The sequence below is a fragment of the Oryx dammah genome, unplaced genomic scaffold, assembly GCF_014754425.2.
Source record: "Oryx dammah isolate SB20612 unplaced genomic scaffold, SCBI_Odam_1.1 HiC_scaffold_13, whole genome shotgun sequence".
Lineage (NCBI taxonomy): Eukaryota > Metazoa > Chordata > Mammalia > Artiodactyla > Bovidae > Oryx > Oryx dammah.
This window is the reverse complement of record NW_024070197.1, coordinates 27,835,776-27,853,065: the sequence shown is the minus strand read 5'-3', so window position 1 is coordinate 27,853,065 and position 17,290 is coordinate 27,835,776. Positions and strand designations below refer to the sequence as shown.

The 17,290-nt window shown below is 50.8% G+C and overlaps 1 protein-coding gene across 2 annotated transcripts in view; it reads left to right on the top strand.

Annotated features, from left to right (window-relative positions):
- Window positions 1-17,290, top strand: part of WWP2 (WW domain containing E3 ubiquitin protein ligase 2) — a 148,093-nt gene that overhangs the window by 124,002 nt on the left and 6,801 nt on the right. For both annotated transcript variants that reach the window (XM_040253215.1, XM_040253216.1), the window contains 9 exons: window positions 963-1,137; window positions 7,583-7,637; window positions 11,399-11,480; window positions 12,065-12,193; window positions 12,781-12,856; window positions 13,145-13,216; window positions 13,446-13,534; window positions 15,588-15,747; window positions 16,980-17,113. In XM_040253215.1, the coding sequence (XP_040109149.1) occupies window positions 963-1,137; window positions 7,583-7,637; window positions 11,399-11,480; window positions 12,065-12,193; window positions 12,781-12,856; window positions 13,145-13,216; window positions 13,446-13,534; window positions 15,588-15,747; window positions 16,980-17,113 (972 nt within the window). The remainder of the gene's footprint in view (window positions 1-962; window positions 1,138-7,582; window positions 7,638-11,398; window positions 11,481-12,064; window positions 12,194-12,780; window positions 12,857-13,144; window positions 13,217-13,445; window positions 13,535-15,587; window positions 15,748-16,979; window positions 17,114-17,290) is intronic.

Sequence of the window (17,290 nt, the reverse complement as noted above, 5' to 3'; positions counted from 1 at the left end):
TTTGTAACAACTCTTCCTATGACCAGTCAATATATTTTTGCTGGCATCTTATGTCAGGACAATTTCAGTTGCAAGGGAGAAAAATCTGGATACAAATTGGCTTGAATAATGAAGAGATTTCACTGCCTCATGATCCTGGAAATTCTAGACATAGATCCTGGTTTCAAGGGAACCATGATCCAGTGGTTCAAACAGTATCCCCAGGGGACTGGCTTTTTTCCCCCATTTTTCTGCTCTGCCATCCACTGGGTCAACTTCATATTGTGTTTGGGTCCAGGATGTTAGCCAGTCCCAGGACTGCATGCTTTCTCAATCACATCTGGCAAGGAAGACTATATTTTTCCCACTGTAAGTACTAAAAATTACGAGATTCACCCTGATTGGTTCAGCATAGGTCACATGCCCACTCCCAGTCCAGTCAGCCATTCCATTCCAGGGTCAGGAGTATAGTCAGCTGCCCCAGAGCCACTTGGATCTCTGAAATGTAATTCAGGGCCTGTTGGTAGAAGACATTGGTTGGGGCTTCCCTGGTGGTCCAGTGGTTAAAACTTCACCTTCCAGTGCAGGGTGTGTGGGTTTGATTCCTGGTCAGGAAGCTAAGATCCCACAGGCCTCATGGTCAAAAACCCAGAACATAAGCAACAGAAGCAATCTTGTAAATTCAATAAAGACTTTAAAAATAGTTCACATTAAAAAAAAATCTTTAAATGTTTTTTAAAAAAAAAGATTGAGATTGGTTGCTGCAGGGGCAACCACAGATATCTGTTAGAATCATCCTGGCCCCCAAAGCCTCCGTGACTGGGCCCCAACTGGCTCTGCCTCCCTGGAGTAGCCGAGCTCCTGAGCCAGACCCTACACCAGACCTTTCCTCGCCATGCTCCTTGCCAGCCTGCCCGAAATTTCTCTATGTGAGCATAGGGGTGAGGTGGTCACTGTGTTCACTCGGAGCTTGATGTTTTCAGCTGGGAAAAACGCACAGACCCCCGAGGCAGGTTCTACTATGTGGACCACAATACCCGGACCACCACATGGCAGCGCCCCACAGCCGAGTACGTGCGGAACTACGAGCAGTGGCAGTCCCAACGCAACCAGCTCCAGGGCGCCATGCAGCACTTCAGCCAAAGATTCCTCTACCAGGTGAGACACAGAGGCCGGCCACAGGGTGGAGGGGGAGCCTCCTGGCACTGTGAAACAGGCAGCCTCACGCATTCTCCTTCGACCTGTTCAGTTGAGTAGGGAAAATGGTGGGTAGAAATGTCAGTACTCTGACCCTGGAGATTTTACTCATCACAGCAAAATTCCTCAAAGTGAGTCAGTGTCTAGCTTCTATGTTTATGGATTCAGTACCTGTGTCTGAAACCAAATTTCCCATCTTCCTTCTGAGACTGGATTTCTCTTCCGGTCCTTCCATCCAGGTCCATTTATGCTGCCTTGAGACCTGAAGGTCACTGTGACCTCTCCCATACCTCACCTTTTCAAATCAAAGCAGTCACCCAAATCCTTCCCTTTCCATCGCTGCTGCTGGTTTTCCTTAGATCTTTATTATCTGACAGATTCTAAAAGCTGGAGGGACTTTAATGTTCCCCTGGATCTGGGGATGGGCAAATTATGGCTTCTGGACCAAATTGGCCCCCAGCTGGTTTCGTAAATTAAAGTTTTATTGGAACACATGTACACTCGGTAGTCAAAGTTTTGACTGTGGCTGCTTTTGTGCTACAGTGACAGAGCTGAGTAGCCACAACAGAGACCAGGTGGCCCATAAAGTCTAAAATATTTTTTTATGGTCATTTACAGAAAAATTGTATGGACCCACCAGTCTAGATCAGCTTTCTTCTATCTGATTCCTGATTTTCCCCTTCTCCTCCCACCTGGAAGGTGAAGGCAGCCTTGGAATTGTCTCTTTGCTGGCATTCTCTCTGATCTGTACTGTTTTGAGCAGAGCTATCTTCAAATATCACTGTCATTTTGTCACTTTTTAAAAAATCACTGTGGAGGGTTTAAGGGAAGGGGAGCTTTGCTCTGAATTGATCACTGGTTCAGAACCTTCTGTGGCCATTACCTTCAGAATAACATTAAAATTTTCTAGTCCAGGATTCAGGGTTTTGTGGTCCTGTGTCCCTTTAGGAACTTTCCTGCCTGAGTCTCTGTCTCATTGGAGCCCTTTCCAGCAACCCAGTGCTTGGTGGGGAGCCTCTTTGACAGAGAGGTGGGATTCTCAAGTTATAACTCTGATTGCATTTTTTCTGAGCCCCTTGAATTTGAAGCTTGGGATCTGCAATATAGAACCTGCACAGGGTGTGGTATATTGGAAGTTGGAAACTTGTTGAGCTGGTTTATGATATTACCATGTTTAACAAATATTATTTCTATTTGAATTGAACTTTAACCCTACAGCTCATGTCTAAGTGCTCAGAAAACCTGTAATTCCAGTTAACTGAATAGCATTCATCATCAGCTTTGCCATCATTTCCACCTCTTTCTCTGTTCACCCAAAGCATGAGCCACCCGATCAACCATAGGACATTGCCCTTGGCTGGCTTGTTACTTCTTTTGTTTGTGGGGGCTGACTGCTCACCATATAGTGTTTCCTTAGTGTGAATGAGCAGAAAGTCTGCTGTTTGTCACATTGAGTTACCTCCAAGGTCAGCTTGATGTCTGTCTACACTCATGCCCCGTGGTGTGTACCTAGTTCAGCATCTATACTGCTGGGTTTCTGGCCACCCACTCCACAGCCCCTCTACATATGCTGGGTATCACGTTCTGGTATGTTTCAAAACTGGGTGGAATCTGACCCTTCCCTGCATTTCAGAAATTATTCCTCTTGAGTTGGGCCCCAAGGACTTTTCCCTGCCATTTCCTTGGGTGGTTGTGGCTGCAAAACTGGGGTGGTCTGAGCAGCTTTGTCCCTTGACTTAGAGACAAGGATGCATTTTAGGAGCCTTGCATAGTTTTGTCTCCTTTCTTACCCACCTTCTCAAATTGAAAAACAAAAATCCATTGAAGGGCTCATTCTCCCCCTTCCCTTCCCACACACCGTGTGGGTTCTGTCGGTTGGACCAGATGTTTGGTGTGTGAAAGGGAAGGTTCTGGAGCTCATGTCTGCTTGTGTTTTTGGAGGCTTCATTGCCCTCGCCTGCCTCTCTCATTTCAGCAACACCATTCTGGGCCTGCAGAGGTAGAACTTTGACTTGAAGTGTCCCCTGAAAGTGAAAGTTGAGTGCTTAAAATAAAAAAGTTCATTGAGTCCTCTAACACGGTTTCCTCAGTGTGGCTGGGGATCCAGGAGGGTTCTAGATGGAGGGATGATTCCCGTTTCTCCCTGAAACAAGACTCATGTTGAAAAATGCGGTAGGCCTCTTTTTTGGGTCAGCTCTCAATGTCTCTCTGTTGACTTCCCTCCTCTTTGGAATTGGTTTACCCCTCTTGTTTGCTATGGTGCCATGTCCTGGTTACAAGTAAGAAGAGTCGCTTTCATAGAGTTATTTTGGGGTTTGGCCTTGGCCCAGGGTTTGACTTGGAAGACTTAAGAGCTGATACTATAGCAGTGGCTTCCCCTCCTCCTCCTCTGCCCCTCCTGCTGCTGCTGATGCTGCTGGGCCAAAACCAGACCTTATTCTTCTTTGCTGCCCTGCAGAGAACATGAACTATACAGTTCGACATGGGAAGTCTAGGGAATCCCAGATGGCAGCCTCCTGCAATTCCTTCCAGCCTCAACACACACCTTTTTCGATATCTCTGTTATTGTTCCTTTACTTCTTTTTTAAAATTAATTAATTTTGTTTAATAAATTTCCTTATTTGACTGCCCTGGGTCTTAGTTGTGGCATATGGGATCTAGTTCCCTGAACAGGGATTGAACCCAGGCCTCCTGCATTGGGAGCACAGAGTCTTAACCACTGGACCACCAGGGAAGTCCCGATCATTCTTTTTTTTAAAAAAAAAAATTTATTTATTTTGGCTGCACCAGGTCTCAGTTGCAGCATGCAGGATCTTCAGTCTTTGCTGTGGCTTGCGGGTTCTTTAGTTGTGGCACGTGGGATCTAGTTCCTTGATCAGGGATGGAACCTGGGCCCCCTGCCTTGGGAGCGTGGAGTCTTAGCCACTGGACCACCAGGGAATTCCCTTGGTCCCTTATTTCTGACACGTTTCTCTCTCCTGATGCCCCAGTGTGCCTTTGTTACTTGTGATCATCACGTGCACACGTGTGTTTGACCCATGCTGTTGCTTTACCATCTGTTTTCGTGGTCTTGCTGCCATGCGCAGAGCAAGCCCAGCCTGTATCTGTGCATCTTCTAATTGCAAAAGGACCCGACTTGCAGCCTGCTACCATTTCTGTGGCCATTCCTCCTCCTCTGCCGCTTCAGTCCTCCCTTAACAATCAGAGGAGAACAGCCAATGTCAGCAAGACCGAAACATATCACTCTGTGGCTGCTAACGTGTGACGCAAAAGTGCTCTATCCAGAAACAGTGTTTCTTACTCTGTAGAGTCCCTTGGATCAAATTCTCAAGCCACCTGGGGTTTCTTCTGCGCCTACTGGTTGCATCTTTTTTTTAAAAAAAGAAAGGAGCCTGCCTTCTACACTGTGTAACCTCTGTGCACCCCCCCAGAATTTGTCTTGCCCTCGGCTGTATTTGCTAGACATTCTTTATTTCTGAGTTGGTATCTTAAAATATTACTGGAACTTATTGCTCAGTCCCTGAGGGACTTGAACTCATGTGAGCCCTGTGGCTCACGGCCTGCACCCCAGTTCTCCCCACCCAGGGACGGTTACCAGGAAAATCATTCAACAGTGTTCCTTTCTCTTCCTGATAATAAAGGAAACTATCTTGGTCTCTTGGGGTCGCCGGCATATCCCAGTGTCCCTCTTCTGCCAGCAGTCTCCCCATGCCCCTCTCTCTGTGCTCTCCCAGCTGTGTTCCAGGTAGCACTTGCGATCTCTCATTTCAGGGGAAGGTGTGGAAGAAGAAGAGAAGGGGCAGGTGATTGGCTCATTGCAGACATAGGATTTTGGGGTTTGGGTTTGCTGGCCAGCAAATATAGATTTTAATTTTTTTAATGTCTCCTTGGCTTCCTTTCATCTCCTCTAAACATTTTTCAAGTTGTACTGTATACATTAGGGAAGAAATATCTGAAATAATCGAGTGCTTTGCTTTAACTGTTAAGAGGTAAAATCATGACTGTCAGCTTCCACTGACCCGTTTCATATATTTGCTCATGGTTATCAGTCTCTGGCCTCTCTCCCTTCCCCAGCTGCCCCATCCCCACCACCGTCCTGGGGAGGGGGTGATCTAATAGGATGAGAATGAGAGAGTACCAAAGGCATTTGTCAAAAAACCCACCTGAATGAGAAAGAGCTAACATCGTGTAAAGTTTCTGACATTAAAAAAAGGCAAAGGTTAAGAAAGGGGCCTGTAAACATTTTTTTAAAAATTTTATTTACTTATTTATGCTGTAGCGTGCAGTATTCAGGGTCTTAGTTTCCCGACTAGGGATCACATCTATGTCCCCTGCATTGGAATTGCGGCATCTTAACCACTGGGCCACCCGGGAGGCCCCAAACATTTTTCGTTTCTAGTTCAGTACAGGTCACAGAGGCTGTGAGGAAACACCTTTTGGTGTGTTGATTTGTAGAGTTAGATGACTGTAGGCCCACTGAAGCCTGGTTGGTACCATTTGGGAGCTAATTTCCCATCAGAACTCCTGGATGCTTTGCAGATCATTTGTTTACTCTGAAAACAAAATAAACAACAACAAAAACACAGAAAACTCAAATCAGCAAAAAAAGAAAATTACATCAAATGCTGCTGCTTTTAATTTCTTAAAATAATCTTTCCTGTAGTCCTTCCCTTTTGCAAGGACATTCATTGCCCCAGCTCAGTGCTCACCCTGTGCTTTCTGTTTGGTTTCATTATCTGAAGCGCATGTGTGTTTCACAAGGTGGTTCCTTTCCTTTGTTGCCGAGTATAGCTACGAAAAAGTCAGAGGAGCTTGGATTTTATGAGATGCTGACTCCCCTCATTTCCCCACCTCCACATACACACACCAAAAAAAAAAAAAAACCTCTGTGAATTTGGGAGGTGTTTTTTCCCCCCCCAGTAACCATCAGACAAATCTGAATTGTGGTAACAAGCATAAGGTTGAGGGCAACGTGCCCCAAATCGAGGACAGCCTAGCGTCCCACACCTTGGAGCAGTCTCACCCTGCCTCTGCTGAAAGGTGACTCCGTTCCATCAGGGGACCTGTGGTTTCCAGACTTAAACATCTTTGTTGCGACTTGATTTGGAAGAGATGCCCGTGTCGCCACCACCTCGGAAAGAAAGTTGCTCTGTCCTTTCAGCTGGGGGTGGAAGGGGTTTCGTTGGCCGTTGAGTTCTACCAATGTTTTCTCAAGCCGAGACTGAGCTCCATTCATTCTCCTGCCCGTGTGTGGCTCCATCGGCCCCAGACGGGGCCAGCCAGGCAGCCTGAAGTCTGCGCTGAGAACTTGATCCCCCTAACATAGCGATTAAATTTTAGTAAGTGAAATAAAAATGCTTCGGCGAGAGAGAGAGAAGAAGAAGAAGTAAAAAAACAACAGAAAGAGAGAAAGCAAGCAGGGAACAATGCTTGTTTTATTTCACTCTGAAGAGTCTTTGACAGCCCCCCCTTCCCTGCAGGATATGAGAACTCTCGGGCTGCTGCAGCCTGGCCCCAGGGACCCCACAGCAGAATTAGGCAGGGGGTGGGGGGCTCTAATGTAAACAGTAACCCTCAAGGCCTGGAGCCAGCACCCCCAACCCCTGCTTCTTTCTTCCTTTCTCCTGTCTCCCCTTCTCCCTCGCCACCTCGCCCCCAGCCCCACCTCCCCAGACAGGCGTCCGCAGAACACTGGGCAGCTTCAGGTTCAGGCTGGAGGAGAATAAAGGTGCTTTGTGAAGGGAAGCGAGCGCTCCTGGGGGCGGCGAGGGGCCCGGGGCCTGAGTGTGCCCTCAGTCCCTCGCACACACGCTGCCCCCTCTCCCTGCGCACCCAGGAGTGGGGTGGAGGGAGGAGGGCCCAGCCCCCAGCCAGGAAGCTCTGGGCGTGGGCAGGGCTTGTGGGAATGATTTCATTGGAAAGGCCTGCGATATTTTTTCCCCTCCCGTGTGTGGTTCTTGGAGAAAGTTGGAGGTGGTGGTGGTGATTTCAGTCGCCTTGGCCGCCCTGAGCAGGAGCTGAGCGGAGGCACCAGGCCGAGCCTGCCGGGCAGCCCCACTCCGGGCCCTCCTGCCACGCCTGGGGCCGGCTCCGGGCCTCGGGCCTCGGGCCTCGGGCCTCGGTGCCCTGGCTCACCTTCACCTGCACACCTCTCCCTCCCTCTTGCTCCACCCTCTTCACTACCTGTCCCGGCCCTCAGTGTGCAGGGTTCTTTTTGGGTTTTTTCCTTTGAAGAAGAAGACGACTTTGGAGAGGAGCAGATGCCACCTAAGGCCCCACTGTCTGCTCTGCAAAGTGCTGAAATGTGGAAGCTAGTCCTTGGCAGTTTTTATTTTGATCGATTGGTTTATTTTTATCCAGCAGCTTTTTTTTTAACCCCTCTGTTTTGCTGTGTTTCTGTGTTTAGTCTTCAAGTGCTTCCACTGACCATGACCCACTGGGCCCGCTCCCTTCTGGCTGGGGTAAGTATTGAGTTCTCTGTTCTGTACCCTCAGGGCATCAGCTGATGGCTCCATGGCGCTCTGTCCTCTTTCCCCACGCGTCTTCCTCATTCTCCTGCCTCCGTTCCCCTGTTTCAACTCTTTCCAGCACACCCTCCAGGGATGCCCAGCTGGAACAGTTGCAGGCGATGGGGCTGGAAGGTGGGGAAAATAGCCAAGTTCTCCTGCACCCCTGGAACACCTCCTTCGCCATCACTGCAGGGGCCTGACCCTATACGAGAAATCTCCCAGCAGCCATGGGACTGTTGGGTTGCAGTGCTAACTTTCAGGGTTGCCTCCTCAAGAATCCATCCTATGTGATGAAGGCGTTGTGACACTGGCTGATTCCTAGATGCATTTGATTCAGGTCTGTGGTTGTCTACTGAGACACCTTACCATACCTTTCTTTGCAGCTGAGATGGTGGAGGGCTTCAGCTTGATTTTGAATCATGGAAGCCATCTTTTTACTTGTGATAAATGGCTGTGAAAGGGGCCAGAGGGAAGCAGATGAGAGAGTTGAGTGTGGGCTGCTGACATTAGGAAGGTGTACCATTGCTAGTTTATAATGCCATGCTGGATTCTCCCTGTCACTGGAGAATCCTAAGTCCTTCGTGTCGTTGGCCAGTAATGAGTTAGAGGGATGGACAGCCATGACCTGAGAGAGATGGTGGGCCTTAGGACTATTTTGGGAAGGCGTGGCTATGCCAAAAGCGGTCCTGAGAGATGGTGGGACTCAGCGCATTCTGCAGCTCTGATCTGGGTCAGGGTTTTGTTCACTATGTATGCCGAGAGTCCCTGGGAGCTGAAGAGGGCAGACTTTGCAAAAATTGGCATATGTTGGGTTTAATTTGTTTGTTAGGCCTGCAAGAGACAGTGGATGCTGGTTCGGTGGTGGTCACAGGTGGTGTGAAGTTGGGCAGGGGTGTGTTTCCCAACAAAGATGAAGGAGCTGACAATGATAGGATGAGCATTGCCTGGAAAAGTGCGGGCTGTGAGCTGGATCCTGTTGATGCAGACACAACTACTGCCTGGTCATAATTTATGGGGTTACATCAACCCCCATAGACCCCTAGGGTATCACTTAGTCAATTACCACTGCATTCCAGGGCACTGCAAAGACCCTCTAGTCCTTCTAGTGGGATATATCTGTTAGTGAGGTCCCCCCATTTAGTTCTTGATTTTCAGCTCAGGAATCCCTTAGGCACACAGGTGATCCATCTGACTCCCTGAAAGGATGAAAGGTCATAGTTCATCATTGTCTCAGAGATTGACAGCAAGTCAAACATGAGCAGGTTAAATAAGTTCCCTGGCTGGGCAGGAAAGGACTCATCAGATGAAATGAGAATTGTGTAAGGCTATCTGGCAGACCCTGTGACCTACAGTGGGGATCCCAGAGTTGTTCCTGGATCTCTAGAGTCAAGTGGTTTGTTTCTGTACTAGTTCTGCTAAATGATGGTCACCAAGGAGAATCCCATGGACAGAGGAGCCTGGTAGGCTGCAGTCCATGGGGTTGCTAAGAGTTGGACACAACTGAGCGACTTCACTTTCACTTTTCACTTTCATGCATTGGAGAAGACAATAGCAACCCACTCCAGTGTTCTTGCCTGGAGAATCCCAGGGATGGGGGAGCCTGGTGGGCTGCCGTCTCTGAGGTCACACAGAGTCGGACACGACTGAAGCGACTTAGCAGCAGCAGCAAGTAGGAGCTGCAGTGGGGTCTTGAGAACAGCTCCCAGATGCCAGGTGTGAAATAGCTGAGATGGGAATAGGAGCCATGGCTGGAGTCAGCACTATTTTACGAATGATCAGAAAACACACAAGACTGTGATGATCTGAAATTGAGAGGAAAAGGAGCATCTGGCCAAGGGCCCGGGAACCTTCCTGATGGAGTCCTCTGGGCTTTGTGTTGGCTTCCTCAGGGCCCATCTCCCCAGGGAGAGTTAAGAGTGAACAGAAAGAGTAGCAAAACCAGAGGAGAGTTGCATTTAGGGCAAGTCTGCTGTTGAGTCTGCTGTGCTCAGTCCCGGGTCCCTTTCTGCTGCTCTAGCAGGAACTCCACATTCTCCCCAAGCACTGACCTAGGGATGCAGACACCTTAGGTTTAGATCCATGTTGTCTCAGCTCCTCTGACCCTGGGTGTGTGACTGAATACTCCCGAGTCCCTTTCTTCCTAGATGAACTTGGGCTAGATGTTACCTAAGGACTTTCCCAGCTCTCAAACTACCACGTTGTATGCAGCGAGGTGGTTCTCGTGGGCCATGGGAGGCCCTCACGTAGTGACAGTGGCATTGGCCGGCTGGATAGATCCCCCGGGCTTGGCTTTGGTTCTTGGCCAAGAATACGTGGACAGTCTAGTTCATAGCAGAAGCTTCTGGGCTGGGAGTGGTTCCCCCATCCCCTCACAATGCTGTCAGGAAGCCAGTCCTCTGTGGAATGGTCCCACAGGCTCTTCTGAGGTGGTGGGAGCTCTGTCATAATCCCAGGCACCTTCTTTGCTTTCTTTTCCTTTTGTCTGTTGTTTTTTGAAATTTCCATCAAGTAACGGATACCAGGTAAAGCAGACAGGGATGAGGACCCTTGGTTGATAGAGATAGGGACCAGGACGCTTGGCTGATAGAGACAGGGACCAGGACCCTTGGTTGATACTGTGAACAATGCAAACTGCTGCTCAAGGGGGGCGGACTGGGCTCCCTAGTTCTGGATCTTTTTCAGCTTTTGGGTTCCCTGTAGCTTCTGGAACTGATTATTTTTATTTCTTTAATTTCTCCCTGTCATCAGTAAAGAGGGAGGCCATGCGCATTGTTTGTTTTCAGAACAGAAACAGCATTGAAAGCCGAGAAACTTTTAAGTTGGGAAAGGTGAGCGTTATCTTGCCTGCCATCCACCTGGAGCCAGTGGGTGCCTCTCAGAATCACCAGCTAGAGTTGAGCTCGCCTCTGAAGCCCATGCTTTCTCTCTCAAACAACTCAGGGCCTTCGTTAGTACAGCAGTAAAGGGCCAGAGAGTAAATATTGTCCAAAGGAGAAAGTATGTCTGAGCTCACCAGACTCTGCCCGTCTTGAAGCACACACTTAGGAATGATACCAGGACACGCACAGCCCCAGGTGTCTGTCTGCATGTATGCACAACATAGAGATTTTGCTGGGATGTGGGAGTTTGAGAACCAAACTTTGCCTTTAAGCAGGAGGGTGCAGAGGCCTGGTGGTGCTGAGCAGAGAGATATGAGGGAAAAGGCAGCCTCCTCACCGTGCCCCCAGTGACCCTGCCTGTGGGACAGGGATGCCTAGGTCGGCTGTGCCCAGTGAATGGAGAACCAGAGAGTAGCCGTGGTGGTCTGGGATGGGCACCAGGGTCGAGGGGAGGCTGGGCTGTGGCTCCACTTTGCACACAGCTGGATGCAATTACGCCTCTGGTTTCAGCTGGCTTGCTCCCGCTCTGTGTTGCCACACCGCCCCCTTCCCTCCAGCAAACCAACCAACTGACCGACCGAAGACAGTGCTTCATCTTGGGTTGAAAACGTGTATACCCCTCCCCTGCTCCCCAGTAGGGAAAGATTCTCTTTGTCCTTTTCTTCGCCAGTGACATGAGTGAGTCAGGCTTGCGCTGGTTAAACTTCTCTAACAGGGTGGGGACAGAGGCAGAGACGCAGACCTAGCACCCAGGAGGTGGGAGCCAGAGGAGAGAGGACGTGGGCTCAGCGGGTCTCAATCTGAGCGTCCACTTTTCTTTCTCCTCCCCGGCAGAGAAGAGACAGGACAACGGACGGGTGTATTACGTGAACCACAACACACGCACAACCCAGTGGGAAGACCCTCGCACCCAGGGGTGAGGACTCAGGCCGGGAGGGCTCTGGGTGGGCCCTGTGCACCTCTGTTGGCCCGGTGGCCTCGCACTATATTTGGCCTCCGTGGCTGATGTTCTGGGACCTTTAAGCACACACAAGTGCCTGCAGACCCTCACGATATAGTGAGAGCTTCAAAGTGGCACCTTACGTTGGCCTTCCTCATGGTGGCAGCGTGGCCTGACTGGCCGGTGTTGCTGGTCTCTGGTGTACAAGCTGCTGATCGAAGTGATTTCAGAAGGGTTATGTGAGAACTCCCCCCGACCCTGACACTCCTCTACTACCCACCCCCCAGAAGCTAGTCTGGGATGGGGCACTTGATGTCTTGGGATTGCTGGTGGCCACTGAGGCCATGACCATCCACCCAGGGCGGGGATTCTTTGGGCCTTGGGACAGTAATGATCTCTCTCCGCTGCAGACCTTGGGTATTGCCAAGTACCTTTCCTTGAGGCCTCTACAGGGCCTGGGTAAAAGCAGAGAGAAGGCAGCCCCAGCCTTCTGGGGACCCCAGCCCTTAGCATGGAAGCCCATATGAGGTCCTGCAGCCCCTCTCTTCCCATGTTTCCAGGATGATCCAGGAGCCGGCTCTGCCCCCAGGGTGGGAGATGAAGTACACCAGCGAGGGGGTGCGCTACTTCGTGGACCACAATACCCGCACCACCACCTTTAAGGATCCTCGCCCGGGGTTTGAGTCAGGGTAAGGACTTTGCACGTAGGGCTTCTCAGGTGGTGCTAGTGGAAAGAATCCGTCTACCAACATAGGAGATGAAAGAGACCTGGGTTCAATCCCTGCGTCAGGAAGATCCCCTGGAGAAGGAAATGGCAACCCACTCCAGTATTCTTGCCTGTAAAATCCCATGGACAGAGGAGCCTGGAGAACTACAGTCCATGGGGTCACAAAGAGCCAGACACGCCTGAGCGCCTGCGCACCAGCACTGAGGCCTTTGCACAGGTGACATCACTGTTAGCTTAGGCCTAGCATAGCTGCTCTTCCCACCCTCTAGTGGCCAGTTTTGATGCCACGCCAGTGGGGATGGGGAGGGAAGGGGCTTCTCTATTCAGACTAACACTGGTGGTCTTTCCCTAAAAGCAAGAGGTCTGGCTTTTCTAGATTTTCTTTTTAATCTTCAAGTCTGCAGAAGATCTCAGTGGCAGTCCCTTCCTTTCTTTTATGCTTTACTTTACTCGTCTCTAAATTAACAGAGCAGTAGCTTTCCTTAGGGCTAATATGTTGCCAAGTTTTGAGAAATCTTGTGGATTCCAGAACATCTTTGCTCTTCCCAGGACGAAACAAGGTTCCCCTGGCGCCTACGACCGAAGTTTTCGGTGGAAGTATCACCAATTCCGTTTCCTCTGCCATGTGAGTTCTGGTAATGGGGCCTCCCCCTGGAGATTGGGGTTACAGAGTCATTTAGCAGTTTCCTAGCCTAGTTGCAGGTGTTGGAACGCCTGTGTCTTAGGTGGGAGCAGGTCACTTGTCTCACTCTGAGCAGTTATGTGACATTGTCTTCCATTCCTAGGGGACCAAGTTCTCCCCCCCAACCCGGGGGTGGGGGGTAGGGGAAGCTTATTCAACAGACAAGTGATCAGATTGAATAGTTACCACCAATGCCCCAATTTGAGGTCTCTGTTTTCCTTTTCTTTTCAGTCAAATGCTCTCCCCAGCCACGTGAAGATCAGCGTTTCCAGGCAGACACTTTTTGAGGATTCTTTCCAACAGGTTAGAGAATAATCACTGAGTCTAAGACCCAGGGCAGGGAGAAGGCCCTCTGCTATCACCCTGTCTTCTCTTGTGTGGCCCTTTAAGCCCACATGATACGGTTTTCAAGACGTGGGCCTTGGTTATGGGGGATCAGCCGAAGAGCAGGCCTGGGAGTCCCTGGTCGCCTGCCCCCAGCCTGCCATGGAAGGGAGAATGGCAGGCTGGCCACGACCTTCTGTCTCCCTAGATCATGAACATGAAACCCTACGATCTGCGCCGCCGGCTCTACATCATCATGCGTGGCGAGGAGGGCCTGGACTATGGGGGCATCGCCAGGTGAGCTGGGAGCCCCAAAGGCCGTGCTGCACCCCGCCCCACCAAGCTGCAGGGCACTCGGCTAGGAAGCTGCCTCCTTGCTCAGACAGTTGCCAGAGCTCTCCTTCACCTTCACGAGTGGGCAGGGGTGTGGGTGGTCCAAAGGGGTCCCGGAACTGGTTCCTGGGGTCCCCTTCTGGGCTAGGCATCAACCCTCTAGTTGCTGGGTCAAGGGGAAGCTGGGGGTTGGTTTCTAGGGGAGGGGTTCAGGATGATGGCTCTTTTAAAAAAATTTTTTAAATTTTGTATTGGGGTATAGTCAATTAACAAACTGTCATGATAGTTTTAGGTGAACAGTGAAGGGATTCAGCCATCCATATACGTGTATCCATTTTCCCCCAAACCCCTGCCTCCCATCCAGGCTGCCACATACCATTTGAACAGAGTTCCCTGTGCTGTACAGTAGGTCCTTGTTGAGAACAATAGTTCTTTTCCAACCAACCTGTCATTATTTCTTTATTTTAACCATCTAGTTACACCAGTGGGCAGTGGTTAGATATTGGTATTAAGTGGTTGTCCATTGGAATCGACCCTGGACTTCACTTCCTCTTGAGGCAGTTGGGGCGGGCTCAGTTGGGGGTCTTGGCGTAGATCTGGCATATATAAGTTGTGTCCCAATCCAGAGGGTGTTGATCAATACTTGGCTGCATGTCATGTACACAGTGACCGTAAAATGAAAACAAATGATATACTCCTAAAAAGAACTCAAAGCATTGTCTTGCCCTCACCCCAGTGCTGCTACAAAAGTTAATAGATTCTCTGGCAAAATGTTGCCTTGGACGATGGGGCATAAAGGCCCCGGCAGAGAGGAGGAGCGTCTTGGCTGCGGTGACCGCTCAGCCTGCCGACCTCTCTCGGTGTGGGACATCTTCTCGCTTGGTGTTGGGTTAACTTGCTCCCGGTCCTGCGTGTGCTGGTGGCGTTGCCCTCTGTGTTGGCCCCCGTGGGTCGATTGCTCTTTTTTTTCCGTGGTGACCGTGGTGACCTCCTCTCTAGGCTCTCCTTGGTGGTGTGGCTCCCGCCCCGTGTGTGTCTGTCTCTCTGTGTCCTGCCAGTGGTTTTACCCTATGGTAGGTTACGTCATGCTGTTCTACCACAGGGTAGAACCACGGACAGGATACCGGGGCACCCTCTGCATCGAAGAGATTCCTCGTCTGCCCGGCCACAAACAGCCCAGCAGCCAGGGACTGGCCCCCCTTGGGACGTCCCCCTGCTTGTGTAGCTCAAGCCTCAAAGGACTCTGAATTCTGGCTTGAGGCTTATACCTAGGGTGCAAAGAGATGCTAAGGTGTGGGCCTTGGTTCAGATGAATTCATGGACATACGGGGAAGGGTATGGTGGTGGGTCTGGGGTGAAGGGATGGTGCGGTGGTGGGAATGAGGTGTAGACATAGCCTGATGAACAGAATTGTCCTGCATCAAGGATTAGGAACACATTACTGTGTATTCACATTAGACTGCTTAGGTAGGGTGGAAGCAGGGTGACTGCTGGTCATAGAGCCCTTTTGCAAGATTTAGAAAAAAATGTCCTTTCTCAAGACACTTCTGTGTTGGAAAATGGTCACAATATACTGCTTTTATTAGGAAAAAAAAAGGCAGCTTGATGCTATTTTCAGGAAATTTGTTGTGACAAATGTACGCATCTGTGATATTTTAGCGTCACGTCCTTGTGCAGTGCACAGTCTACACAACTGTGCAAGGCAACCCAGAATGCAAGGAGCCCCTTTGCCATTAGATGCTCTGGATATCAGATGGGAAGCCCCAGAATACAGCACCTGGAGCCAACACTCACACACACGGGTTTGCCTGAGCATTGTTGTCCAGGGCAGTTGCTGTTCTGATTCACCCTACGTCTGGCCCTGCCCTGTTCACTGACCAGCTGTTCACAGAGGTTGTTATCCCAGGGCTGATCCCAGTGGGGCTGCCTCCCCAGGATGCATATCTCCAGACTAGGTACTGTGCAGGTGAGCAGGGTGTGATCCATTAGTCCTGTTTTCCTCTCTCTTCTCTCACAGAGAGTGGTTTTTCCTCCTGTCCCATGAGGTGCTCAACCCCATGTACTGTTTATTTGAATATGCCGGGAAGAACAACTACTGCCTGCAGATCAACCCTGCCTCCTCCATCAACCCTGACCACCTCACCTACTTCCGCTTTATCGGCCGATTCATCGCCATGGTAAGATTCATGGCTGTCATCAGACCTCCAGGGAGTGTGGTCACAGACCTGTAGACCACCAGCAGCTCTGAAGACTGGGTGCCCACTCTCTGAGCCCTACCCTCATCCTTACAGAACTCCTCACTAAAGATGCAGAAAGCTGGTGAGAGTTCTGGAAATAGTCCAGAGCTCTCTCAGCGCCCACCCTAGGGCACTGAGGAGGTTTTCACGTTGATCTGTGTAGGACTTGTCAAGAGAAAGCCCAGGGTCCCCGGATTAAAGTCTTCACATAACACTCAGTGCATGTGCTGTCAAGGGTGGGGGATGACGGGCCCGTCTCTGGGTGTTGCCATGAGCTGGGTGGCGGTGTCTGGGAGTGTCCCACTGAGACTTGGGCCTTCTGGAAGGGGATGGGGAATCTACACTAGCTGAGAACAGGGTGCAAGTTGATCGACTGATGCAAGATGTTGGAGTCATCTGGCAGGAGGAGGGAAGGGCAGGGAATGGGGAGTCGGGCATTTGTATTTATGTAGAAATGGGAGCACAGTGTAAATTTGGAAAGGGCGTCACCTCGTGCGCATCCTGTTGAGTACCTCGTGAGCACTGAGACCCAGGATGGAGAAAGGGGAGCCCTTGGAAGGCCCGGTCCCTCTGTGACATTTGGTCGTTGAAGAGCTTTCACGGCTAATTTGCCTTTGCTTCTTCCCCTCACTTCTGAGTGAGCGTCTGCCCTGCTCCCCTCTCAGGAGGACCCAGGAGCCCATGACTAAGTAGGTCCCTTCTCTTTGTCTGGAGGTTCTTGGCCAAGGTGCTTGGGCTCAGGAAGTGGGCACATTCTTCCCAGGTCTAGAGACCCGCCTGGCCCTGTGGCTGACAGGACAGACCAGTAAAACCCTAGACTATTACTCACTGCTGGCCCGCCAGCAGCAGCAGGGGCGTCTGCATTATTTTTGGCTGCCTCTGCTGCCCAGCTCGGAGCAGCAGTGAGTCAGGGCCGCCACCTGGGGCTGTGCTGAGCGAGTCTCCTCTGTGTGGGTGGAGGCAGACCTCTGCTAGTGCGAGGGGCTGGTGGGCATGCAGTGGGGCAGGGGTGGGTCCTTGTGGTCTGCAGGTGGGACCAAGAGGGCTACAGACCTAGCCTTCAGGCTCCTGGGAGAGCCGGATGCTCAGGACCTCAGGGAGCAGTAGCTGGGCTCTGACATGGGGCATCTGAGGAAAACCAGACCTCTCTGCCATGTCTCTTCTGTCCCCAGGCTCTGTACCATGGAAAGTTCATTGATACAGGCTTCACACTTCCTTTCTACAAGCGGATGCTAAACAAGAGACCAACCCTAAAAGACCTGGAATCCATTGACCCCGAATTCTACAACTCTATTGTCTGGATCAAGTGGGTCCCCTCTATTGCCCTTTGCTGGGAGAGGAGGGGTCTCTGGGTGGGTAGTAGGCGGGTAGAGATGCCCAGCTTCCAGGTCCCCCTGTCCTGGGATGCTGTTCTGGGCTCCAGGGCCACCTGTGAGTCCTCGTGTCCCACAGGCACTGAAAGTGAGTGACTGGGCAGGACTGA